This window comes from Trachypithecus francoisi, unplaced genomic scaffold, assembly GCF_009764315.1.
Source record: "Trachypithecus francoisi isolate TF-2019V2 unplaced genomic scaffold, Tfra_2.0 Lachesis_group21, whole genome shotgun sequence".
NCBI lineage: Eukaryota > Metazoa > Chordata > Mammalia > Primates > Cercopithecidae > Trachypithecus > Trachypithecus francoisi.
The window spans coordinates 28,779,208-28,807,187 of NW_022681467.1; the positions used below are offsets into that span (position 1 = coordinate 28,779,208).

The window sequence follows — 27,980 nt, forward strand, 5'->3', positions numbered from 1 at the left end:
CAATGGCCACTCACATTTACGGAGTGCTTATTCTGCTATATGCACTGTGCTTCTCTCAGCCTGGACCTTCCTTTCTCCAAACCTCAGGAAGCTGGAGTCCCAAGGCTGCCTCCGGGCGGGGCTGTGGTTCACCAGAAGCCACAAATATTTACCTTGGAGACCTTGGCCCGGTCTGAGGCCTCTGCCCAAAGACAAAGCCTGTGCTGGGGTGTGCAGGATATAAGGTTGGACTTCCAGACCCAACTCCTGGGAGAGGAGAGAGCAGGCCGAGGACTCCAGCGTGCCCAGGTAAAAGTAGGGAAGGGGTTGAAAGCTGAAGTTGCCAGGAAGGTTCTGAGCTAGAAATACCTGTTGGGGTCAGGTCAGGAGTACAGGGGAGGCTCGCCCTCAGTGAAGGGCCCTCGGTGAGTCAGGATCTGCTGAGGGTCAGGGCCAGGTGTAGAGAGATGCCCAGCTCCCTCGCCCAGAGGACCAAAGGGCAGTGACGAAGGGACGGGGCTGGCTGAGTCTTTTCCTGACCTCGTCCTAGTGACATAAACCCACTCTGCACATACCTGTTGCTCTGTGCCCAGCTGTGCTGCAGTGGTGCTGGGACAAAAGAAGCATGAGACGCAGACTCTGTCCCTCAAAGAACTCCCAGTGTAGGACAATGTGGAGCCCAAGGAAGACCCAGCGACATGGGAGTGGAGGACAGTCAAAGAAGGGTTCCTGGAAGAGGTGATGTGTTGGTTGCAAAGCCAAGTAGAAGGTGACTGGGCAAAGGAAGAGAGTGAGATATTCCACGAAGGGGAACTAGCAGAAGCAAAGGCCGGGAGAGCAGGTGCCACATGACAGGGCCTGGATGTGTGTGATGCCTGGATCTGGGGGAGGAGAGGTTTTTCCACAGGAGGGAAACGGGGATGCTACCATCCTCATGGGTCCCTGGGTTCCTGTGATCCAAAGAGGACTAAGCAGTGTGTACAGATAATGCAGGACAGACAGAGTCAAGGTATTTGCGAGAAAAATATGGAGTGGGGCCACAGGGGCGCCTGGATGCGGGGGTTCAGTTCTGTCTTCTGGCTTTGGCTGCAAGATTTCTCCTTCTGACTCCAACATTAGTAATAATGCCTGTCGTAATCATCGTGGAAGCTACCATTTACTGAACACTTGGCCATGCCAGGCCACAAATAGATTGTCTCATTTAATCTTCCCAAAAAGCCTGTGACATAAGTACTGTAATTATTCCCCATTTTACAGAAAGGGTAAGTCACTTGTTGAAGATCACAGAGCAAGTGTTAGAGGCCGGCCTCCAACTAGGGTTCATATGGCTGCCAAGCCAATAATATTTTCCTCTCCACCCTCAGGCCTCCTAACACTAACCTTTTCAGCTTAGCAGGCTCAGATTTCCAATTCTTTCGGGACTTCCAGAGGCTGTGTATTTATTCAGCAGCCATTTATTAAGCACCTGCTCTATGACAAATATTATACTGGATGCCAGGGGCACAGCAGGGAGCAGGCAGACCCAGCCCTCCCTCCCAGAGCTCACAGCTTGGTCAGGGAGGCAGAAGCTGAATCATTATTGCAAGGGTCTCAGAAGAGCTCACACTGCTCCAGGGCACAGGAGACACATGTCATCCGGATGCCACATTTGTCTTTGGCAACGAGAAACCCACATGCTAAACCAAGCGAGGGCCTCATATCTCTGCAGTGTCTCCCCTCCCTCCAAGCAGACAGTCCACAGGGGCAGGCGCTTCCATGGGGGGCTGGCAGGCAGAGCCAGGGTGCGAGCTGGAAAACTTGGGACTGGGTTACAGGTGTTGATGCCCCACCCCTGTGGAGGGAGGGGACAGAGCAGCCAAGGGGCCAGAATACCCCCAAGTTCCTCTCCCTGGCGTGAGCCACATGGCCCTTTCTCTCTCTCTCTCTCTCTCTCTGTCTCTCTCTCTCTGACTTTCTTTCCCTGGCTCGAAGAAGCCATCCAGTCCCTCTCCAACCCCCTTAGTATTGCAGATTAAGCAAACAGCTTTTTCACAACTTTGAGTCCTACCTGGCTCCTCATTTCCTTCCTACCTCCAACCTTCATGTCCTGGGCCCCAGGACAACATTTCTCCAAGTGTGGTCCAGGGTCCCTGTCTGCAGGACAGGGGAAGCTTTATAGGGAAGTGAAAAATCTTGGCAGGGTTTTAAAGGATGAATAGGAGTTCATCAGGGAGATATGGGAGGAGAAAAGCATTCCAGGAAGCAAGGAACAGCAAGAGCAAAGGCACAGATGCAGGAGAGAACAGAGTATGTTCTGAGACCTTCCAACTGCTTGGAACTTGCTAGAACAAGGGGAGAGAAGGCAGGAGGTGAGGTCAGCGGAGGGTGAACCATAAAGGGTTTTAAGTGTCAGACTGAGGTGTGGTGGACACAGGAAGCAGAAGTTCTTTGTTCTGAGTATTGTTGCTGGATTTTCTGTAAGAAAATGGTTAATACATTCCAAGTGCTTACCATGTGAAAGACACGGTGCTAAATGCTTTCCAGATATTAACTCATTTAATCCCTCAACTCTGTGAAGTTGGGATCATTATCCCCATTTTTCCGATAAGAAAACTCAGGCACAAAGAGGTTATGTTGATTGCCTAAGGCCACACAACTAGCCCAGGCAGTTAAATACTGCACTAAACAGCCTCTCCTGGACACCGTGCCCCAGGTCACTGGGCATCATGGGCCTGCCCTTGGCCTCTCTACCTCAGGGTCCTCTGTGCTCACCCCAGGTCTGGCATCCAGCACTTGCTGCTCTCTGACACCTGGGAAGATGGCCGGCCCGTGGACCTTCACCCTTCTCTGTGGTTTGCTGGCAACCACCTTGATTCAAGCCACCCTCAGCCCCACTGCAGTTCTCATCGTCGGACCAAAAGTCATCAAAGAAAGTAAGTTTTGTCCCTTCGGACCTGGCTGCCATAACACAAGGGGGTAGGTGGGGCCGCTTCCCAAAGGAGGGAGACAGTTCCTCATCATGGGGGATGTGCAAGGCATGGCTGAGATCCCAGGACGTGGGTGAACATGAGTGGTGAGTTGTAAAGGTCTGGAGAGTCTGTGATCTCAAGAATCCACGATTCCAAGAACCCCTTCTTAAATTCCACAATCCCAAAACCCTGAGTTTCCACAGCCTGCAGAAGGGGAATGCGGCCACTGTGTGCAGTGATGCAGCTGCCTCTCCCACTGCCCTCGCCTGAAATCTCATCGTCAGAGCACCCCCTCTTAGTTAGACCCAGTGTGCTCCTCCTCCCCAGAGCAGAGACCCTTGACTGCAAGTGTGGCAGCCTGGGTCCCAGGCACAGTGTATCAGTCTCCAGCTCTGGGGCACTGGGCCAGTCCCTGAGTCTCAGCTTCCTCCTCGGGACACAAATAAGAGGGCCTTCTTCACTGGGTCATTGGAATTGACTAGAGCTTGATGAATGCTATGGCCATGCTTCTCAACCTCAGCACTTCTGACGTTGTGGGCCAAACAACTATTTTTGATGGGGGGTGTCCTGGTCACTTTAGGATGTTTAACAGCATCCCTAACCCAACTGTGACAACCAAAAAGGTCTCCAGACATTGACAAATGTCTCTTAGGGGACAAAATCATCCCAGTGGAGAACCACTGCTCTAAAGTCTCATCTGTCACCTGTCAGCTCTGGAGGCCACCTGAGCACTTAGAGGACAGACCCCTGGATTCGGGGGGACTAGAGGCCTGGGTCATGGCCAGAGGGGCAGAGGCAGGGGCAGGTCCTGTGGGACCAACAGGCTCTGTAACCAGAAGATGGATTCCCAAGTAAGGATAGGAAGCAGAGAGCTCTGAGAGGTTGGAGGGAGGCAGAGGTGGCCTGGATCCACACCGTGAAACTCAAGCGTGTGGAATTTCAGCCAGAAGGAACTTAGAGAGGAACAACCATGCTTTAGGCTCTCCTAAAAGGAGTTGTGTACAAGTGGTTGGTTTTGAAGGTGATCCCAGAAACACCTACAGGAGCGTGGGGAGGCAAGGCAGGGAAGGGAAGGCATCCCATGAGGGGTGCATGTCCAAGCCAGTTACCAAATGTGGTGACTGGAGCTCAGCCCTGCCTAGCAACTGCATCTGTTAGGGCCAATCATGAGACAGAAACCACACAGTAATCCCAACAGGTAAGTTTAATGTAAAGAAGTATTACCAGGGGATTGGAGGAATGGGGAATTGGCTAAGAGGGAAAAGAGAGCTCTAAAGGATAACCTAGGGATGGAGGGGGTAGCCAAGGACAGAGCAAGCTCAGAGGTAGACAGTCCTTCCCAGCCCTCATTGTAGAGGGTGTGGTTAAAGTCCACTGTGTGGTGGAGAAGTTTGCTGCCTTGTCCCAGGCCAGAGCTGGTCCACAGTTGGCAAACTGAGGCTAGTGGGTGGAGAACTATCTGCCAGGGAGCCGATAAAATTATCTGGGAAGCTGCCCCTGGAGGAAGGGGAATGCTGTTAACTCACAGGGAAGCTATCTCTGGGGAACCGCCTAGAAGCTAGCCAGGGTGCCTGCAGAAGTCACTCAGCAAAAGCCACTGGGCAGTGACACCATAGGAACCTGGCAAGAGGAGCACACCAGGGCCATGAAGGGAATCCCCTTCCTCCCCCATTCCCCTCCAGAGTCTCCACTGAAAGGGCTTAACACTGTGCCAAATGGCAAAAAAGAAATATTCACAGGGCCCAGTTCCATTATCACAGAGCAGGCAAAGTGGGTGGATTTGCAGCTAGGAGGCTATAGCACAGGAGCTCTGAAACACAATGAGGGACGCACATCTGAGCCATCCTGCCTGAGGGGTGTGGGAGCTGAGGTATTGATACACCAACTCTCACCAATCACTGGCTGAAGTCAGCTCCTGGGGCATCAGCTCTCCAGCACTTCTGACCTGCTCTGCACAGGAGCCAGATGGGCTCCAGCTGCTCACAAAAAGTTGGCTGGGACAAGAATCCAGGGCTCCTGACCCCCTATGCCTCTGTCCTGGCTCATCCTTCCTCTGCTCAGCATGTGAGGCTTTGTGGACCACATATGCATAGGATATGGATGCCAGACAATTGTTAACAAGTGTGCTTTGGCAGCAAAACAGCCCCAAACAAGGTTTTGAGGGTTCCCTACCTCTTGGCCCTAGAAGTGCTTGCAACTGGCTAAGGGGATAAGTGCAGGTCCAGGTGCTGGGTGTAGTGGCCAACAATCCCCACAGAGGCTGGCAATGCTCAGGGGTGTGAATGGTCCCAGCCTCACTCCTGATGTGAAAATGACCCATCTGGGCTACTGTCCTCAAGGCTACATCTACACAGTGGGGACTGACAGGCTGGTCCTGACCTCTACCATAGTAGAGATGGCTACACCCTCGCCTTACCTCAGGCAGCCTCGAGTGATACCCCTTCCCAGCCTGGAGCCTCCACCAAGCCTTCCTTCTTGCCCCTCCTCCTGAGCCCTAATCCCTGGGGTCTGCCTCCAGAGCTGACACAGGAGCTGAAGGACCACAATGCCACCAGCATCCTGCAGCGGCTGCCGCTGCTTGGTGCCATACGGGAACAGCCAGCCGGAGGCATCCCTGTGCTGGGCAGCCTGGTGAACACCGTCCTGAAGTACATCATCTGGTGAGTGAAGCGGGACTACACCAGGAGCTAGCCCCTTTCTGCCTGGGACACACTCTGCATGCTCAGTCAACCAGTCTGCAAGCATTGGCCTGTGTCAGATCACAAAGAATAGATCAAACAAAGCCCCTCCTTCAAAAAGCTCCCAGAATAGTTAACAAGAACCATAAGACAGTGACGCAGGAACCCTAATGCAACAACCCCAGAGCAAAGCCAGGAACGGTGGCTCAAGCCTATAATCCCAGCACTTTGGGAGGCCAAGGTGGGCAGATCACCTGAGGTTAGGAGTTCGAGACCAGCCTGGCCAATGTGGCAAAACCCCATCTCTACTAAAAATACAAAAATTAGCCGGACATGGTGGCAGAAGCCTGTAATCCGAGCTACTCAGGAGGTTGAGGCAGAACAATCGCTTGAACCTGGGAAGTGGAAGTTGCAGTGAGTCAAGATGGCACCGTTGCATTCCAGCCTGGGCGACAAGAGCAGGACTCTGTCTCAAAAAAATACCCAGAGCAAGGTTGTCTGGGGTGGCACAGGGAAGGGATGAGGTGATGTTTCTCACTGGAGGTGACAGTTGAGCCGATGACTCAACACTCACCAGGAGACAAGAAGCAAATGGCATCCAGGTAGAGGAATCAGCCTGGGCAAAGGCATGGAGAAGTGACAGTCGATCAGAATGGCTAGAGCTCAAACCTCAAGACTAGGAGTAAGGGATCAGCAGGGTCAGGTCACAGAGGGTCTTATGAGTCAGCTCAAGGAGCTGGGAGTCACCACCTAGAAGAGAAGGCACCACGATAGCATTGTGAGCAGGACTGGAGGGGAGGGATAGAGGCAAGACCATCTGGAGAGGAGTCAGTGGGCAGGACTAGGGTCTTGCTGCTGTCTAGGCACCCCAGGAAGACAGGAAAGATAGAGAGGGAGTGAGTTTGGGAACAATGAGTGGGAGGCATGATTCTGATCTCTCCTAAACCCTATCCAGGCTCAAGGTCACCACAGCTAACATCCTCCAGCTGCAGGTGAAGCCCTCGGCCAATGACCAGGAGATGCTAGTCAAGATCCCCCTGGACATGGTGGCCGGATTCAACACGTGAGTGACCCCTCCATCAAGTATAGTAGGCTTGATAGGCTCATCTGCTCATTCCCCCTCCCCCACCATGCAGATGTCTGGAAAAGAGAGCTCCGAGCAGAGAGAAGAGCAAGTGCAGAGGCCCTGTGGCAGCAACGTACTTGCCTTGCTCAAATAAAGGCAAAGACAGGGGAAAGAGAGAGGGGGCATGGTGGGATATGAGGCCGGCAGGCAGCCGAGGCCAGATCATGCAAGGCCTCTTGGAAGAAGATAAGGACTTGGCTTTTGCTCAGTAAGATGGGAGCCAGGGAGGATACTGAGCAGAGGAGGAATATGCTGTGCTTTAACATTTTTAAAGACTCCTGGCTGCTGTGGGGAAAAAAGACTTTCTGGGGGCAAGAGTGGAGACAGGAAGGCTATCCCAAAGCTACTGCAACAATTCAGGAGAGACAATGATGGCTTAGACCAGGGTTTGGGGCAGGGAGGTGCTGAGAAGTTGATTGGATTCTGGATATGTTTTGGAGGTAGGTGGGGACACCAGGATATCCCGGGAAACTGAATATGTGTGTTGGGGGGGGGGAGAGAGGAAGTCAAGGATGACTCCAAGAGTTCTGCCTACACCCCTGACACGATGAAGTAGTCAGTAACCAAGACAGGCAAGGCCATGAGAGGAGCAGGTCTGGGGAAGAGCCAGTCCAGTGTTGCCTGCGCTAAACTTGAGAAGCCCATGAGACTTCGGAGTAGGGGGCTGGGGGTAAGTTTGGAAGTTGTCAGCAGATGAAAGAGGTTTCAACCAAAGAGGAATCTGAAAACTGAGCCTGGGACATGCTGGGGTGAAGCTGGGTGGAGATGAGGAGAAACAGCAAAGGAGACTGAGGAAGGAGGTGAGAGCTGGAAGACAGAGATGGACGGCAGGGTTGCTCCAGCCTGAGCTTGCCTGGTGCTCACATGGTCAGGTGCCTCCACCCACCAGGCCCCTGGTCAAGACCATCGTGCAATTCCACATGGAGACTGAGGCCCAAGCCATCATCCGCATGGACACCAGTGCAAGTGGCCCCACCCGCCTGGTCCTCAGTGACTGTGCCACCAGCCATGAGAGCCTGCGCATCCAACTGCTGCATAAGTGAGTGTCGCTGGCTGCCAGCTGGGCTCCCATTCTGCCTGGAAGGAACGCCAGGCAGTGGATTTCCCCCATTTTACAAATGGAGAACACTGAGGCCTAGAGAAAGAAAGGGGCTTATCCCCTCCTGATTCCTGATCTGGGGCTCCTTCCAGGGAATCTGTGATGCCAAGGGAAGTTCAGGACCTCAAGGTCGGAAGCAACAATGGTGGGTTTCAGGCATGACACCAGAAGGTGGGGCAAATCTTTGAAGGTGGAGGCCTAGAAGCCACTCCAAACACCCAGGGCAGGTGTAGGTGGAGCCAGGGGCAAAAACAAAGTCATTGGGTCAGGCCAACGCATTCTCTTCATTTGCTCTCTGGGTGATGGTGGCCAAGTGGCCGCCCTGTGTCTCACTTTCCTCACCTGTAAAGTGCAGGTAATGACACCTTCCAGGCAGTGGTGAGAAAACTGATCAGGCAACAGCCATCAAGCACTCAGAACAGTGCACGGGCATGGTGGTGCCCAAAAACATGGCGCACCCCCCTTCCCTTCTTAGCAGGAGGACAGCGAGCAATGCCAGCCCCCATCATTCCAGTGCCCAGTATAAAGTTCCAATGACAACACCCAGCCGCTGCTTTCTGATAACTCTTTGCTGCTGCCTACACCTGGCTTAGGGGCTACTCCCAGCCCAGCCCCATCTCTAACACGTCCTGTGACCTTGGGCAGGTTCCTTCCTCACCTAGACTCAGCTTCCCCCTCTGTAAAATAGGGGAGGGGGTGATCATCTCTCACCTTCCTAATGTCTCCTGTGCTCTCTTCCCTGAAAGGTTCTCCTTCCTGGTGAACGCCTTAGCTAAGGAGTTGATGAACCTCCTAGTGCCAGCCCTGCCGAATCTAGTGAAAAACCAGGTGAGTGGAATCAGGGCCTCTCTGGCCGGTGGACATTGCGCCCCCTGTGGGGCTTGGGTGGAACTGCAAGCTGGTGCTAATTGACGGGAGTCTCCTTGGGTGGGCTTTGCTGAAAGAATTATCTGGGACAGGATAGCAAAGAGTTATGGAGTGGGGTGGGCCATTGACCCAGGCAGACAGTTGAGGTCAAGGTCATGGGACTGCTAAAAGTCAGCCAGGAGCCCTTGAACAGTGACGTGCTGATAAATTTTTAATAATTGTCTCTGGAGGGGTTGTTGAGGGAAGGCAACCCTGATTTGTAGCTTTTGCGGATTTCCCTGGTGGAAATACTCCCTTCCGGGCCAATTTTAGGCGACCAGTGTGATGTCACTGAACAGAGTTGGCAAAAGATGTACAACAGCACACGGCCATATATTTTCACTAAACAGATACATAAACATGACCTCAGGAGTAATAGATAGTAGTAAAATACAGCAAAATAATTAGGAAGCAATGCATTTTAAGCTTTATTAAATTTGTTTTAACATAATTTATTTAATTGTAAGTTTATATATTTAATTTGTAACGATGTCTGGGCTTAGCACCCAGCTCAGAAATTTGTGGAAACTTAACAGTTGGTTCTCAAAAGCTAGTACGAGCTGGCTCTAGCATGGCACAGTCACACATCAATCTGGCTATGGTCTTCAGGGCTGCACCACCCACCAGGTCCTTTTGGATTTTTTTTCTGAGTCAGTAAACACAGGTGACCCTCACTTTAGTTGACCCTATTTGTCACAGGTATACTAAAACTTTGTAAATTGAATTCATCCACATTGACCAGTGATTTCCACTGTAAATTCCAAGATGTGATCCTAACAATGGGCCACCCCATCTAGGGTCAAAACACCTTGTCAAATAGCTAATATTTCTTGTAATAAGACTTTTTTGTTTGAGTTTTGTTTTTGTTTGTTTGTCCTGAGACAGGCTCTTGCTCTGTTGCCCAGGTGGGAGTGCAGTGGAGCAATCTCAGCTCACTGCAACCTCCACCTCCTGGGTTCAAGCAATTCTCATGCCTCAGCCTCCCAAGTGGCTGGGATGACAGACGAGCACCACCAGGCATGGCTAATTTTTATATTTTTAGTAAAGACAGCGTTTTCGCCATGTTGGCCAGGCTGGTTTCAAACTCCTGACCTCAGGTGATCCACCTGCCTCAGCCTCCCAAAGTGCTGGGATTATAGGCATGAGCCACAGTGCCGGGTGTCTTTTTTCTTTGAAAACATAATGTAATGACTGAAAAAATTTGGGGAAAAAAATATCCATAATCCTTTTACTTTCATCCAGGAGCGCTTTGATCTTTTGCAGATTGCCTTCCCACCTCCATCCACATGCACTAGTATTTTTAAGAGGCTGTTCTTGGTATCAGCCTTTAAATCAGATCTATGTTTCGAAGTCATTATACAATACTTGTAATTATCAAATAGGTACATTGTATTTAATAATTTACAAAAATATTCCAGGAAAGCCTTTTTAAAATAATGTGATTTTATTAAGAGCACTTTAAAATGACAGTAGCCACATTTAAAACAGTATTTTAGGCCAGGGCCAGAGGCTCACGCCTGTTATCTCAGCACTTTGGGAGGTCGAGGCAGGAGGATCACTTGAGCCCAGGAATTTGAGACTTACCTGGAAAACATAGAGAAACTCCATCTCTACAAAAAATAAAACATTAGAATAGCTGGGCATGATGGTGTGTCGCTGTGGTCCCAGCTACTCGGGGGGCTGAGGCAGGAGGATCGCTTGAGCCTAGGAAGTTGAGGCTGCAGTGAGTCACAACTGTGCCACTGCACTCCAGCCTGGGCAACACAGCAAGACCCTGTCTCAAAAACTAAATAAATAAATAACACAATGCTTTATACAAACAATATGACTTTATTAAGAGTACTTTAAAAAAATGGAGATTTTTATTTTTCTCCAAATTGGTTTCCATGTCCTTACCTTCAATAAAAATACAGTAAATCATTTAATCTCTATTTTGTGAAATATACATCAACTGTACAATATACAATTACGTTTGTTTCTCTATTAAGCTGGAGTTATGATTTTCAACTTCTGCTTCTGCACTACCAAAGCTTAAGAGTAGCATGTATAGTCAAAGGAAGATCCGTTATTTTAATAGTTGAAATATCTACATATTAAAGAGGCCAGGGAAAAATAGGTGAATAATCAAAAACTAAATAAAGCTCAAATAAGATCTTAAAAGGTTAATTTCAGAAGCAATGTTGATTCAGCCCAATTCAAGCTACCTTTCTCCAGTACTTTTTTGGAAGAGAATGGGGAGAGACAGAGAGAGAAGAGATAAGAAGGCAGGAAGTGAATATAATGAATTAATGAATTGTGTGATATAATGAATACAATGAGCAATGAATATAATGAATTGTGTGATATCAAAGTGCAAGACAGGCCGGGCGCGGTGGCTCAAGCCTGTAATCCCAGCACTTTGGGAGGCCAAGACGGGCGGATCACGAGGTCAGGAGATCGAGACCATCCTGGCTAACCCGGTGAAACCCCGTCTCTACTAAAAAATACAAAAAACTAGCCGGGCGAAGTGGCAGGCGCCTGTAGTCCCAGCTACTCGGGAGGCTGAGGCAGGAGAATGGCGTAAACCCGGGAGGCGGAGCTTGCAGTGAGCTGAGATCTGGCCACTGCACTCCAGCCTGGGTGACAGAGCGAAACTCCGTCTCAAAAAAAAAAAAAAAAAAAAGTGCAAGACAATGGCTTGTTAGAGTTAGAATGTTGAGACTCCGACCTGTTAGCAAAGGTACATATCCAGGGAGTTTTTTAAAGGGAGTCCAAAAGTGAAAAATTTCATAAAATTGGAATTTTCTTATGTAAGAAAGAAACATTTTTTTCTTCGAATAATGTTATTTATCTGTTTTAAGGTGGGAATTTCATAAAGTAGGACCCAGCTGTAAATTTTCTTCCCAGCCTCCAGCAAAATCATATTTTATCTGGCATCACGCTTTAATAGTTAAAAATATATTTTCCACTAGAAAAGATGACAAAAACTTAGAATTATACAATGCTCCTTGCACAGTATCTGTCTTTAATGGTGAAAAGCGGCCGGGCGCGGTGGCTCAAGCCTGTAATCCCAGCACTTTGGGAGGCCGAGTCGGGTGGATCACGAGGTCAGGAGATCGAGACCATCCTGGCTAACACGGTGAAACCCCGTCTCTACTAAAAATACAAAAAACTAGCCGGGCGAGGTGGTGGGCGCCTGTAGTCCCAGCTGCTCGGGAGGCTGAGGCAGGAGAATGGTGTGAACCCGGAGGCGGAGCTTGCAGTGAGCCGAGATCCGGCCACAGCACTCCAGCCTGGGCGACAGAGCGAGACTCCGTCTCAAAAAAAAAAAATGGTGAAAAGCTCAGCAGGGAAGAACAGAGTGAGAAAGCCAGCATCCCATTTATCATCAGCAAATCCACTGCACTCACTGGATTTGATATGATGGTCTTAGGAATATTTTATTTGGCATGAAGAGAAAAGGCACAGTACGTTTAAGAGGTGAACGTCTGGTAGAAGCTCATTTAGAAAATGTTGAGACCAGACGCAGTGGCTCACATCTGTAATCCCAGCACTTTGGGAGGCCAAGGCCAGTAGATCAACTGAGGTCAGGAATTTGAGACCAGCCTGACCAACATGGAGAAACTCCATTTCTACTAAAAATACAAAAATTAGCTGGGCACGGTGGCACGTGCCTGTAATTCCAACTACTTGGGAGGCTGAGGCAGAAGAATCACTTGAACCCAGGAGGCAGAGGTTGCAGTGAGCTGAGATAACGCCACTGCACTCCAGCATGGGCAACAGAGAGAAACTCTATCTCAAAAAATAATAATAGTAATTAAAAATAAACAAATAAAATGGGGATGGTGTAATGACTTGCTTTATATAATTGTGAGTATTCCATAAGACGCATGAAAAAAATCTGGCTAGGCTGGTCCTGGTGGCTCACTCCTGTAATCCCAGCACTTTGGGAGGCCAAGGCAGGAGGATCACCTGAGATCAGGAGCTCGAGACCAGCCTGGCCAACATGGTGAAACCCCATCTCTGCTAAAAATACAAAAATTAGGTGGACATGGTGGTGGGCACCTATAATCCCAGTTACTCGGGAGGATGAGGCAGGAGAATTGGGGAGGATGAGGCAGGAGAATCGCTTGAACCCAGGAGGTGGAGGTTGCAGTGAGCCGAGATTGCGCCACTGCACTCCAGCCTGGGTGATGGAGTGAGACTGAAAGAAAGAAGAAAGAAAGAAAGAAAGAAAGAAAGAAAGAAAGAAAGAAAGAAAGAAAGAAAGAAAGAAAGAAAGAAAGAGAGAGAGAGAGAGAGAGAAAGAGAGGGAGGGAGGGAGGGAGGAAGGAAGGAAGGAAGGAAGGAAGGAAGGAAGGAAGGAAGAAAGGAAGGGAGGGAAGGAGGAAGGGAGGAAGGGAAGAAGGGAGGGAGGGAGGGAAAGAAGGAAGGAAGGAAGGAGAAAGAGGGAAGGAAGGAAGGAAAGAAAGAAGGGAAGGAAGGAAAGAAAGAAGGGAAGGAAGGAAAGAAAGAAGGGAAGGAAGGAAAGAAGGGAAGGAAGGAAGAAAAGAAGGAAAAGAAGGAAGAAAGGAAACAAGGAAGGAAGAAAGGAAGGAAGGAAGGGAGGAAGCAAAGGAAGGAAGGAAGGAAGGAAGGAAGGAAGGAAGGAAGGAAGGGAGGGAGGAAGGGAGGGAGGGAAGGAAGGGAGGGAAAATGTTGGAATCTTTTTCAGTGTAAATCCATGGATCTCAACCCTGGTTGTACATCAGAGCCATCACAACCTAATGTGAAATGGCTAGGCCCTACCCCAGATTCAGAAGTAACTGGTCTGGATGAGTCCTAGTATCCCAGAGGACTCTACTATGTAGCCAGGGTTGAGACCTGCTGATAGAAATGAAGGATGGGGAATTGTGGGATAAAATGCAGAGGTTCCCGGGACATCTTTCCAGTGAGAAACAGGCTCCGCTGACAGTGCCTGCTGGGAGTCTCTGAGCCGAGAGTCTTCCATTGTCTCTGGGCTCCAGATTGGCAATGCAGCAAGGAGCAGGGAACGGTTATTCATAGGAGTTAACATTTCTCAAATGCATTGTCATTCCTCGAGAGTATTAAGGGATGGTCAACAAAACAAAAAATGTCCTCAATAATCTTGGAGCACTGCCCTGAAAAGTGAGTCAAATGTTTGACCTTCTCCCTAAGCAGAACAGCTCAGGACAGGGTTAGGTTAGGTCAGAGTTTCTCAACCTTGGCACTACTGACATTTTGGGCTGGAGAATTCTTTGTTGGGGCTGTCCTGTGCACAGTAGGATGTTTAGCTGCATCCCTGGCCTCCACCCACTAGATGCCAGTAACACCCTCATCCCTTTCAAGCTGTGACAACTAAAAATGTCTCTAGAAATTTCCAAATGTCTCCTTGGGGACAAAATCGCCCCCTGTTGAGGACTGCTGGCAATTTTAGGAAGAGAAGTGCCCGGTGAGCAAAGGGATGTGTTGGCTAGAAAGCCACAAAGGGCACAAAGAGATTGCCCAGGAGTCTGGTCAGGTCTGCCTTGCTGGCCTCTGTTCTAGAGTTTGACATGTGGAAAGAACTCAGTAGCAACTTGCTGTACGAATAAACAAATTCTCCATTTAACTCTCTTTTTTTTTTCTTTTAAAGCAGAGTTTTGCTCTGCCACCGAGGCTGGAGTGCAGTGACGCGATCCCAGTTCACTGCAACCTCCACCTCCCAGGTTCAAGCAATTCTCGTGCTTCAGCCAACCAAGTAGCTGGGATTACAGGAGTGCATCACCATGCCTGGCTTTTTGTATCATTAGGTAGAGATGAAGTTTCACCATGTTGGCCAGGCTGGTCTCAAACTCCTGGCCTCAAGCGATCCACCCACCTTGGCCTCCCAAAGTGCTGGGATTACAGGCATGAGCCATTGCACCCGGCCTCCATTTCACTCTCATGGAAAACATAGACTCTTGTGAGCAAGACAAAGAGTCAGAGATGGAGGGCTTCTGGCAGGCCAAGCTCACCCTGGGCACAGGGCAAGGGACAAACCACTGTAAAAGGTCCCAGCTGGCCCAGCAGGCTGGGGTGAACATACAAATGAGTCCTCAACCCATGGATGGAAACTGGCTGGCCGTGGGCACAGCAGGAGGACTCAGGCCAGGTGGGCCAGGCACAGGTTCCTGTGGGGCCACATTCTGGCCCCTCCCTGATGGAGCCCCTCGCTTATGCTGTTGCAGCTGTGTCCCGTGATCGAGGCTTCCTTCAATGACATGTATGCAGACCTCCTGCAGCTGGTGAAGGGTAGGTGCTCTGCTCTCTCTCCCACTTTTTCCTTTACTATGGAGCTGGCCTCCAAACCCTGACTCCACCAAGGGAAGGTCTCCTCAAGTCAGGCCTGAGCTGCAACTTGGGCCCAGCGGCAGGTGAGACATGCACCAGTTGATCCCTGCCCAAGATGTGCAGACAGAAATTCGCCATGACTAGGACTTCTTGAGCTCCTACTATGTGTGGGATTGTCAGGCCAGCAGATGCCCCAAGTTCAAATCCCAGCTCTGCCCCTGACTTGCTCCATAACTTTGGGAAAACTACTTCACCTCCTCATCCTCGGTTTCCTCATCCATAAAATGGGGCTTAACCATCCCTACATCATAGGATTGTTAGTGAGGAATGAAAGTCCAAAAGAAAGTCCCGGGCACATAGCAGGTGTTCCTCCTGGCACAGAGAAGTGCTTACAAATGCATGCTAAATGGATGGATGGATGGATGGATGGATGGATGGATGGATGGATGGACTGATGGATGGACAGACAAAAGATGCTAAGACTACAAGCATGAGCCATCACATGCAACCCCGGACTAGTTTTTACAGATCCTTTGGAAAACTGCAGCATCAAATAATGGCTCTATCCATCTCGTTGCAGTTTTAAATTTTCCCTCCATCCAAAGGGTTTGAGGTATCTGAGAAGTTAAAGCATGGGTTAAAAACTGAGATATCTGGTTTAAAAAATAAAAATCAGAGATGATTCGAAGGGCGAAAATGGAAGGAAGTCATTTCTCCCTCTCCCAGCGTAGCTGGGGATATGGGAGGACACAGGCTCCTACCCCCACATCAGAACTCTGTCTTGCTCAGGCCCCCAGAGTGGAAACTGGCAGGGAAGAAGAAAAGTCTACCGACTGCTGTTTGGGATCAGAAGAGGCTCATTCCAAGGGCTACCAGAGAGAAGGGAGAGGAGCGTGCACTGAGCACCACAGGGCATCTGCCATGGGCCACGCCCTCCCGCTGGCTGTTTTGTAGGCACGTCTCACTGACTCTTCAGACAACTCCACGAGGTAGCAGTCATGACCCCCCTTCACTGTGATTAAACAGGCTCCGAGCAATTAAGTCACTGTCCAAACTCACAAAGGCAGTTGGTGATAGGGGAAGACTCGAGTTCCGAGCGGATGTCATTCGGATTGAGCCGTTACTAGGTGCCAGTTCTATACATGAGGCAGGAATTACTATTCTACCGCCGTTTCTTTCCTTTTTTCTTTTTTAAAAATAATTTTTACAGGAGTCATGCTCATCTTCTCTGTGTCCTTCCGATTTTAGTACATATGCTGCCCTGGCGGGCACTATACCCTCATTTTAAGACGAGGAAACAGATTCAGAGGCAAGAAGAGACCAACCAAGGTCGCTGGGGCTCAAACCAAAGTCCAGCTGACTCCTCCGCTGTCCCGAGGACCGGCCCGGAGCTCTCCCTGGAGCAGTAGGCGACGGGTCCCTGGCTCCTCCAGCACTCGCCGTCCTCGGCCATACACCGGGGCAGGTGACTCGCCACCGCCACTTGGCGGCCAAGTGGGGAATTCTGACGCGAACACGAGATCTTTGGGGGAGCAGAGGAGCCAGTTGGATTTCGGAGTAGATGTTACCAGGCCTCTGACTTCCAGCCTAAGCTTCCTTGAGATCCAGGTGCTCATAGGGTGTCCAGACCCAGAACCTCCTGCGCGGGGGAACGCGGCTTTTAGTCTGGTAGGGGCGGTGGAGTTACAAACAATAGTTCAGTGTCGTTCCCATCCGGGACTTTGGCATAAAACCGACTGGGTTCCCATGCTCCCATAGTATGGCTTTAAACAGGTCATTTCACTTTCCTCAGCCTTGGTTTCCGCATCTGTAAAAGGGGGTAATAATAAGACCTACTTCCTAGGTTATCATGCAGATGAACCAGCTGACATGCGGAGGCCTGGCACTTGGTGGATGCTCAATAAATGTCAGTCAATGTCATCACTGTTTGCATCATATTATCAACATCATTATTACCTACTCCTCCCTACCTGCCCCCCATGCACCAGTACACTCCACCTGGAAGCAGCCCCCCAACTTCCCCCTCCAGTACTGCCCTCCACCCTCACAGAACTTTCTTCTTGTCCCTGACAGTGCCCATTTCCCTCAGCACTGACCGTCTGGAGTTTGACCTTCTGTCTCCTGCCATCAAGGGCGACACCATTCAGCTCTACCTGGGGGTGAGTGTCCCAGGACCTTGAGGGTGAAGCGGGGACATCGCTGCCCTTCTCTGACCACCAGGAGTCAGATAGCATGGGCCTGTATTAGGAGAGAAAATCCTGGTCACCGTTACAACACATGGGCTGACCTAGAAAAATCACTGCAGGCTGAATATGTCCCATGCAAACCATTCTAAGGGAGAAAAGCCACCCAGTAGAGCCCCAAAGCCAAAGAACCTCCACCCGGGAGATCTGCCCTCACCCCCAGTTTCCCCACTCAGGGGCCCGAGTGGGGACACTGGATCCTCAGCCTTTCTCTCAGGCAAGTCCCTGCCAATCCCCAAACCTCTGACAACCTTGAAACAAAAGCCAAGGACCAAGAAACACAGACCGAAGTTTCTCTCCCAGCTCTGTGACTCCCTGGCTGTGTGACTTTGGGCAAGTTCCTTCACCTCCCTAAGCCTCAGTTTCCTTGTCTGCAAAATGTCAGCAATAATGGCCACTGAGGAGAGGATGAAATGAGACCACAGCGTGCCTGGCAGACGGGAAGTGCCCAGTAACAGTCAGCTCCCTGTCCCATGTGGGGGCTGCACAGCCATGCTGTGGCTGGATGCCCCGAAGGGCCAGACCATCCTGGTAGCATAAATCCCAGACCAGGTTTGTTTTGTTTTGTTTTTTGAGACTGAGTCTCACTCTGTCACCCAGGCTGGAGTGCAGTGGTGCCATCACAGCTCACTGCAGCCTTGACCTCCTGGGCTCAAGCAATCCCCTCACCTCAGCCTCCTGAGTAGCTGGGACTGTAGGCACTTGCCACCACGCCCGGCTAATTTTTTGTGTTTTTTGTAGAGATGGGGTTCCACCATGTTGCCCAGGCTGGTCTCCTACTCCTGGGCTCAAATGATCCTCCCACTTCGGCCTCCCAAAGTGCTAAGATTACAAGCATGAGCCACCACGCCTGGCCCCTGGACTAGTTTCTGTGGATCCTTTGGAAAACGGCAGCATCAAATAGTTTCATCCATTTTGTTGCAGTTTTTAATTTTCCCTCCATCCAAAGGGTTGGAGGTATCTGAGAAGTTGAAGCATGGGGAAAAAAAACTAAGATGTCTAGTATAAAAAATAAAAGTCACAGATTATCCGAGGGGCAAAGATGGAGTAGATGTTGCCAGGCACCTGAGTTCCAGGCTAAGCTTCCTGGCAGCAAATGCAAAAAAAGGAAACAGGCTAAACGATGTCATTTCCTTCTAGGTTGTTACTGGGTAAGCTGCAGAATTAAAATTATCAGGCCACTCCCTGCTCTGTCTCCTCAGGCCAAGTTGTTGGACTCACAGGGAAAGGTGACCAAGTGGTTCAATAACTCTGCAGCTTCGCTGGCAGTGCCCTCCCTGGACAACGCCCCGTTCAGCTTCATCGTGAGTCAGGATGTGGTGAAAGCTGCAGTGGCTGCTATGCTCCCTCCAGAAGAATTCATAGTCCTGCTGGACTCTGTGGTAAGCCTCAGCACAAGACAGAGAAGAGGGCTGCCCAGGCTGCATCATAGGAATTTCCTGCACAGGGTGCCCCTAAGCAGGAATCCCCCATCAGGCTCAGTTTAAATCCTCCCAGTAATGGAGAGCTCACTCCCTCCCCTAACAGACCCTGCCTCTGACATAGCTCTAAACCGAAAATCCTCCCTGTAACATCCAGCCCCAGTCATGGTTCTGCCCTCTGGAATCTGATGCACCTGTTTTCTCTACCAAACAACAGTCCTGTGGAATCAAAAGGCATCTGAGATATGCAGTAGTCCAGAGATGATAAATACATCTCAGATAGTGAGTAGTCCAGGGATGGCCACTGTGCCACTGCTCACCACTATGGCACTCATGACAGACATCACTAATCGATCAGGGCTGTCCTTCCTACTGAGTCTGGATGCTGACACGACCTTGGAATCCTTATTAACAGGGCACAGCAGATCACCACCACCAGTCAACTATGTTGTGCCACCTCCTCCCGGGTGACTGATGGGGAAATTGAGGTCCAGAGGGGGAAAGGGTTGGTCCAATGTTACGGGAGGATGGCAGGACTTCAGGGCAGCTGACAGACAACTGATAACCCAGCTCTTGGAGGACTGGGATGGCGGGAAATAGGGAGTGTCGCCAACTAGCCCATTCATGGTTGCAGTGATAATGAAATCACCTCTCTATGTCCTCTGAGATCAGCAAGCTGCCCGCAGCCCCACAGCCATCACCAGCCCACAGTAGAAGTCCAGCCCAGCAGGACCCCATGGCCCATAGAAGCTGACCTATGGGCTGTTTTTCCACCAATGACAGACACATGGCTTGGGTCACTGGGCCCACCCAGCTTTTCTGGGGTCCTGGGAAGCCTTCCTCCCAGGAGTGGGGTACAGGAGATGTGCCTCCCTGTGCCCTCCAGCTGACCTTCTCTGGCTCCTCTCACCCTCAGTTTCCTGAGATAGCCCGTCGGCTGAAGTCAAGCATCGGGCTGATCAATGAAAAGGTTGGTCCGTTTGCCATCCGCAGCTTGATGGGTGTTTGCTGTGGTCTGGACACAGGCCTCTGGGGAGGAGAATCTGGTGGGACTAGCGTTTCATTCCAGCACTGGGACGCTCAAACCGCATCCCTGTCCGCACAGAGATTTCAGTCTAGCAGGCCAGTTTGACCTGAAGCAAATCATCACATGGATAGTGTTTCCATGACAGGTGCAGTAACACAGGACATGTTCTAGGGGCCATGAGAACACTCTGGGCCCCTGGCATAGTCTGGGACGTCAGGGAGGCCTCCCTGAAGGGAAGGGTATTCCAGACAGAGGGAACAGGAGACCAAAGGCTGCCAGATAGGGAGAACAACACAACATTCAAGGATCTGCAAGAAGGACAGAGTGGCTGGAGCACGAGAGGGAGCAGGGAGCCCACGAAGGCAGGCAGAGCCAGGCCACACAGGGCCTGTAGGCCGTGGTGGGCACTTGGGAGGCCACATGTGGCTCTGATCTCCTTCCAGGCTGCAGATAATCTGGGGTCTACCCAGATCGTGAAGATCCTAACTCAGGACACTCCCGAGTTTTTCACGGACCGAGGCCACGCCAGGGTGGCCCAGCTGATCGTGCTGGAAGTGTTTGCCTCCAGTGAAGCCCTCCGCCCTTTGTTCACCCTGGGCATCGTGAGTTCAGCTGTCTGCCATATTGGCAGCAGCCAGGGGGGCCCTTCTGTCCACTTTTCCTGTTCACCCTCCTGCTTTGTTAAACATTTCCACCACTCTCATCACTCAGCAGGGACAGGGGAAAGGGAGCTCTGAACCAAGAGCCAGGAGCTTTGTGGGCCCAATTCTAACCCTATGACTTTATTAGTCAGGGATCTCTGGGCAGAAACTCAACTCCTATGCATAAAAGGAATTGTATTAGCTCCTGTAACTAAAAAGTCTAGATGCTATTGGCTTCAGGAATAGCTGGACCCGGGTGCTCAAACAATATCCTCTTCATTCCCCTCTCTTCCACCTAGCAGCCTTGTTTTCCTCTGTGCTGCCTTCATCCTCAGGCAAGCTATTCCCTCATCGAAGTGCCCCAGGCTGCATTAGGCTCATATCCTATCAGCTTGGCAATCCTAGCAGGAAGAATCTATCTTTCCAATAGTTCCAGCATCTCAGGGCTGACTCTCATCGAATGAGCCTGAGTCAGTTGCCCATTCTTCAGCCAATCAGTGTGTCCAGAAAAATGGAATATGAAAACTTCCTGAGCTGGGCCACCCACACACTAGGGTAAGGGAGTGCAGGCTCCATGCATAGTGGCTGCTGTCGTCGTCGTCATCATCATCATCATCATCATTCCTACAACAAGCCTAGATTGTCATCTGTGAAATGGGGAGTGGGTACAAGTACTATCTCATTTAACAGATGAGGAAAGTGAGGCCCAGAAAGGTCAAACCCTTTTGCCAAGGTCACAGAGCCAGGAACTGAGATTCAGATCCCAGAGCCTCCCGGCATAACCCCTAACTCCACACTTGGATCCTATTAAGAGCCATGGGGACTGATCTTCTCGTGTTGCAGGAAGCCAGCTCGGAAGCTCAGTTTTACACCAAAGGTGACGAGCTTATACTCAACTTGAATAACATCAGGTAAACACACAAATCATCGTGAAGATTCTGCTGATGGAAATGAGTCCCGCCCAGTGACCATGGGTTTCTTTAAACACCGATTGTGTGGCTGTCAGGTGAAGGCAGCTCCAGGGTGGGCAGGGAGGCCCTTCCCAGATGCTCCTGCTGACAAGGACTGTATGTGAGGGAATGGGGAGGAAAATGAAGCAGGCTTTGCAGCAGCCACAGCACAGGCAAACCCTGGCCGTGGGCAGCCCACTCTGGACACCTCCAAGGCCGTGGCAGTGACAGTCACCCGGCACAGAAGTGCAGGGCTCCAGCTGTTCTCCCACCTCACCACTTTCCTGTGACCCCAGAGTGAGTGCAGGGACTGCCAGCTGGAGCCTCTGGGGAGAAGTCAGGCCCAGGGCTGTTTTGATCAGCCCACACAGGGCTGGACTGTTTAATATAAATGAGTGGTGAACATACCAAATCAGACTGTCTGGCTGCCCTGTGCCCACAATCCTACATAGCACCAAACTGTGGAGCCAGGAATTGGGGCACCCTTTAAAGGGGTTTGGGCTTCCTTGTCCACCACAGCCTTGACTCCTGAGGTTGATTTTTTTTTTTTTTTGAGACGGAGTCTCGCTCAGTCACCCAGGCTGGAGTGCAGTGGCACGATCTCTGCTCACTGCAAGCTCCGCCTCCCAGGTTCACGCCATTCTCCCGCCTCAGCCTCCCAAGTAGCTGGGACTACAGGCACCCGCCACCTCGCCCGGCTAATTTTTTGCATTTTTAGTAGAGACAGGGTTTCACCGTGTTAGCCAGATGGTCTCCATCTCCTGACCTCGTGATCCGCACGCCTCGGCCTCCCAGAGTGCTGGGACTACAGGCGTGAGCCACCACGCACAGCCCCTGAGGTTGATTTTTCTGCTCATTGGACTGTTATTTGTTTTCTGTGTCCCCCCCATGCCCCCCACCCCACCCCTGCCATTAGAATGCAAGCCCCACAAGGCAAGGACTTTATGTGGTTCACTAGAGCCCGCACGGTGCCTGGCACACAATAGGTGCTCAGTAAATCGCTGTTGAATGAGTGGATGGTGAATGAGTGGGACTCCAGGGGCCGCTCTCACAGGCATCTTCCATTGCAGTTCTGATCGGATCCAGCTGATGAACTCTGGGATTGGCTGGTTCCAAGTAAGTGTTAACAGGTCGTGCCTGAGGGCACAGGGGATGGCCTGGAACGGTCCACTCTCAAAAGAGACATTGCCCAGGATTTGCTTCAAACAAAGTCCCCACAGAAGCACCAGGGGGTGCTGGTCGGTCTCCACCAAAGTCCAACTTCCCGGCTCAAGTTTTCTGTTTACAGAGAAAGCATTGTGTGTCAGACACAGCTGAGAACACACATATGCACACACAAATACTCACACTTACAGATACACACTTTCTTTCAGTGAAGTTTTGATCCTGAATTAGAACACAAGTGCCCTTGACTCACAATCTCATTCTGCGTACATAGACACGCCTCAGTGCCCTAGACAGCTCCTTCCTGCTGGGAGTTAGACCAAACTGGAGACCTCAGTCTAGCATGTTTTCTCTGGTTTTTATGACTTGTTTTTCACTATTTTTGACTTTTTTTTTTTTTTTTTTTTGAGATGGAGTCTCATTCTGTCGCCCAGGCTGGAGTGCAGTGGCGTGATCTTGGCTCACTGCAAGCTCCACCTCCCGGGTTCAAGCAATTCTCCTGCCTCAGCCTCCTGAGCAGCTGAGACTACAGGCACCCACCACCACACCCGGCTAATTTTTTGTGTTTTTAGTAGAGATGGGGTTTCACTGTGTTAGTCAGGATGGTCTTGATCTCCTGGCCTCATGATCCGCCCGCCTTGGCCTCCCAAAGTGCTGGGATTACAGGCGTGAGCCACCGTGCCTGGCAACTAATATTTTAAAATAGGGAGAGTTCCACATGCAAATCAGGACTTCAGGCTTCCCTCCAGAAGTCAGAAGCTCAGGCAATGCAGGGCAAAATTCCCTCAGGGCAAATTTGGCTGCAAGAGAGTGGTAGGGCCCCTGAGGATGGCGCATCCTCCAATGCACCGCAATCCCCTCATCTACCAGGCCGCAGGGGCAGCTGAGTTCATGCCCACCCCAGCCCATCTGGTCCCTGGGAGCCTCCACAGCTCTGATCAGCAGGGGACCTGGAATTCCTACATCTCCACCAGCCGCCTTCGCCCATGGGGAGGAGTCATACCCACGCAGAATGACGGGGGTGGGGGGACTTCAGATTCTCAGCCAGGGTGACCGTTCCCCTTCTCTCTCTCACAGCCTGACATTCTGAAAAACGTCATCACTGAGATCATCCTCTCCGTTCTGCTGCCAAACCAGAATGGTGCGTACCTCTGCCATCTGTGCCCCCTCTCTCCCCAGGGCCTGGCTTTACTTCCCCTGCCCTCATCTCCATGATGGGGCCCCTTTCATTCATCTCCCAGCCATCCCTCAGATCCTGCTTCAAAAGCCACCTCCTCCCAAGAATCTTCTCAGCCCAATTCCTTTGCTAGTGCCAGAGGCTGGGCTTGTAAAGATGAACCAAGCAGTGGGCCAGCCTTGCGGGGCTGGAAGGAGACAGAGGTGTAAGCAGACAATGAGAGCAACCAGAGAGGTGTAGGAGACAACTGGAGGTGCCTCAGCAGACCCTGTTCCCCGTCTTGCTAGTGCCTGGCCTTGGTTAAGCTGCACAATCCTTCTGAGCCTCAGTTTCTCCATCTGTAAAATGGGGACACAGAAGTACCTTCTTCAGAGGCACAAATCAGGAGGTGCCTGGCACAGTCAGTGCCCAACACTCTAATTCAGCCCCAGGTTGAATGAGGGGTGGGAAGAGTTTGTAACCTATACCAGCTCCATCTTTTTAATTTCTTTATTTTATTAGACTGGAAAATCTCAAAGTATAGAAACCTCTGCTGGTGATCATGGGAGCCCCTGATGGTTCTTGAGCAAGAGTGTAAAAGAGAATGCGAGGACTGCATTTTGTGAGGAGCCAGAAGCCAGTGCCAGAGGCAAAGGGAGGATAGATGAGGCTGGGTTGATGTTGGGGCCAGAGAACACACAAACAGAGGCATAGAGGGCTGTCTGATCAGGCCTGCCAGGCCAGGGCTTCCCTTCAGGAACCCTGAGCCTACCCTTGGCTGCCCAGTCTCACCCCAGGCCCATCAGTTTCTGATCATGTTTGTTATTTCAGGCAAATTAAGATCTGGGGTCCCAGTGTCAGTGGTGAAGGCCTTGGGATTCGAGGCAGCTGAGTCCTCACTGACCAAGGTGAGTGGGTGGGGCCCTAAACATCCTGCCCCAGGGAGGGCACAGCCGCTGAGAGCCCTTCTGGGAGGTGGGGCCTGCACTCCAATCCCAACCTGCAGGTGACCCTGGGCAAGTCCCTTCCCCTCTCAGGGCCTCACCTCCTCATCTGCAAGTGAGAAGGTGAGAAGGTTGGTTGTGCTGAGGATGGGACCCTCCTAGCCTGTGGTCAGTATACTTTTTCCGCCTCCTTGTCATTCATTCATTCAGTCAATATTTTTCGAAGGTCCTCCATACACAAGGCATGCCTCTGAGTGCTTGAGGCCACTGAAATGAACAATTGGAAAACACTCCCATCTTTTTCAAGCCTACCTTCTAGCAGAAGAGGCAGATACATAAGTCCTAAAGATATGACATCAGGCTGAGTGGAGGAAGGCTGAGAAGAAAAATAAAGCAGGTTCAGGAGGAGAGAGTGATGTCAGGCGAGGGGTGCTGTTTCAGATGGGGTGGTCAGGGAGGGCCTCTCTGAGGAGGTGACATTTGAGCCAATGCCTGAGGAGGTGAAGGGTGAGCCCTGTGGGTAGCTGGGAGAAGTGTCCTGTCAGAAGGACAGGGTATTAGGCCATTCTCGCACTGTTATAAGGAAATACCGGAGGCCAGGCTCAGTGGCTCACGCCTTTAATCTCAGCACTTCGGGAGGCCAAGGTGGGTGGATTGCCTGAGGTCAAGCGTTAGAGACCAGCCTGGCCAACATGGTGAAACCCAGTCTCTACTAAAAATACAAAAATTAGCTGGGCATGATGGCAGGCACCTGTAATCCCAGCTACTTGGGAGGCTGAGGCAGGAGAGTTGCTCGAACCCAGGAGGCAGAGGTTGCAGTGAGCCGAGATCGTGCCATTGCACACCAGCCTGGGCAACAAGAGCGAAACTCCATCTCAAAAGAAAAGAAAAGAAAAGAAATACCTGAGACTGGGTAATTCATAAAGAAAAGAGGTTTAATTGGCTCACAGTTCTGCGGGCTGTACAGGAAGCATGATGCTGGCATCTGCTCAGCTTCTGGGGAGGCCTCAGGAAACTTCCAATCACGGCGGAAGGCGAAGGGGAAGCACACACATCACATGGCCCAAGCAGGAGTAAGGGGTGGGAGGCGCTACACACTTTTAAACAACCAGATCTCACGAGAACACACTCGCCATCACGAGAACAGCACCAAGGGGATGGCGCTAAACCATTCACGAGAAACCAGCCCCATGATCCAGTCAGCTTAGGCCCCACCTCCAGCATCAGGTGCCACAGTTCTACATGAGATTTGGGCAGGGACACAGATCCAAACCATATCAGATGTCAAGTGCAAAGGCCTTGAGGTAGGGATTGTTGGTATTCCAGGAAAGATGAGGAAGGAGGCCCAGGATCTGAGGCAGCATCCAGGGCAGGTACCTCATAGGCCTGAGATGCACTTGCACACACATACACATACACACACACACGCACACCTTTACACACCTATACACATACATACACACATGTACACATTACACAGACACACACACCTTTATACACCTATACACATACATACACACATACACACTGCACACATACACACACACGCACACCTTTACACACCTATACACATACATACACACATGTACACATTACACAGACACACACACCTTTATACACCTATACACATACATACACACATACACACATACACACTGCACACATACACACACATACACATACACACACACGCACACCTTTACACACCTATGCACATACATACACACGTACACATTACACAGACACCTTTATACACCTATACACATACATACACACATACACACATACACACTGCACACATACACACACATACACATACACACAACCTTTATATACCTATACACATACATACACACATATACACTGCACACATACACATACGCATACACACACACCTTTATATACCTATACACATACATACCACACATACACCTTTATACACCTATACACATATATACACTGCACACATACACATACGCATACACACCTTTATATACCTATACACATACATACACACATACACACACCTTTATACACCTATACACATACATACACACATACACACTGCACACATACACATACGCATACACACACACCTTTATATACCTATACACATACATACCACACATACACCTTTATACACCTATACACATATATACATACACACACCTTTATACACCTATACACATACATACACACATACACACACCTTTATACACCTATACACATACATACACACATACACACATACACACACACACATACACATACACACACACACCTTTATATACCTATACACATACATACCACACATACACCTTTATACACCTATACACATATATACACTGCACACATACACATACGCATACACACTACACACACATACACATATACACACACACACACCACACATATACTACGAACATACACATATACACACACACACATACACACCACACACACACATACACATACACACACTACACACACATATACATACACACACACACACATCATGTGGCCAGATGGTCTCAGCTCAAGACCAGGATCATGTCCATCTTGTCCATGCCTCTGTCCCCGGTGCTCAGCATGGCCTGGCACACAGTAGGTGTTCAATAAATGCTTGGTGAGCAAATGACTCTCCATGGCATCTGCTGGTGGGGAAAGGAACTATGGCAGTGTCACCCTCGCTCCCAAATACTATCCTTGAAAAGAACAGCCCACAGTCACTGTGTGCCAGGCTCTGGGGCATCTCTCCCCCGCTAGAGTAGAGCCGAAACTCCAGGAAGGCAAGGGTTTCTGTCTCCTTTGTTCTCCGTTGTGGTCAGTGACTGCACACAGTAGGTGTGTAGTAAATGCCTGCTAACTGAGATGGGCACCTTACTGTCATTAGGTCATGCAGAGGAGGGGCCCAAAGCAGGAGGTGATCAAGGCAGGTGATGAATGCAAATCCCACTTCTGCCACCTACTGAGTACATGACTTTGGAAAGGGGATTGCCACCTTCAAGTCTCAGTGCCCCCATCTGCAAAATGGAGATGACATGAGGACCCGGTGTGGCATTAATGTTCACACACAGACCCTCCACCCTTGACCCTTCCAAGAATTCTGTATTTGTGGGTTCAGGGTCATGGTCCCCCAGTAACAGCAGTCACCTTACGGAGGACAAAACCAGCATAAACCACAAGGCAAGAGGTTAAAGAAATCTGTTTTCTGACTTTTCCCCTCTAATTCCAGGATGGCCTTGTGCTTACCCCAGCCTCCTTGTGGAAACCCAGCTCTACTGTCTCCCTGTGAAGACTTGGATGGCGGCCATCAGGGAAGGCTGGGTCCCAGCTGGGAGTGTGGGTGTGAGCTCTACAGACCATCCCACTCTGCAATCAATAAACACTTGCCTGTGATGCCTGCA

General features: G+C 50.5%; 1 protein-coding gene across 1 annotated transcript; it reads left to right on the top strand.

Moving 5' to 3' along the window:
* The first annotated feature begins 163 nt into the window (after window positions 1–163).
* BPIFB1 (BPI fold containing family B member 1) lies at window positions 164–27,980 on the top strand. The gene is made up of 16 exons (XM_033186116.1): window positions 164–288; window positions 2,736–2,891; window positions 5,446–5,587; window positions 6,561–6,668; window positions 7,621–7,770; window positions 8,577–8,658; window positions 14,925–14,988; window positions 17,101–17,186; window positions 18,473–18,652; window positions 19,608–19,661; window positions 20,162–20,320; window positions 21,203–21,270; window positions 22,380–22,425; window positions 23,551–23,614; window positions 24,461–24,537; window positions 27,809–27,980. The coding sequence occupies exons 2-16, from the start codon at window positions 2,777–2,779 to the stop codon at window positions 27,866–27,868; spliced, it is 1,455 nt and encodes a 484-aa protein (XP_033042007.1). The 5' UTR covers window positions 164–288; window positions 2,736–2,776; the 3' UTR covers window positions 27,869–27,980.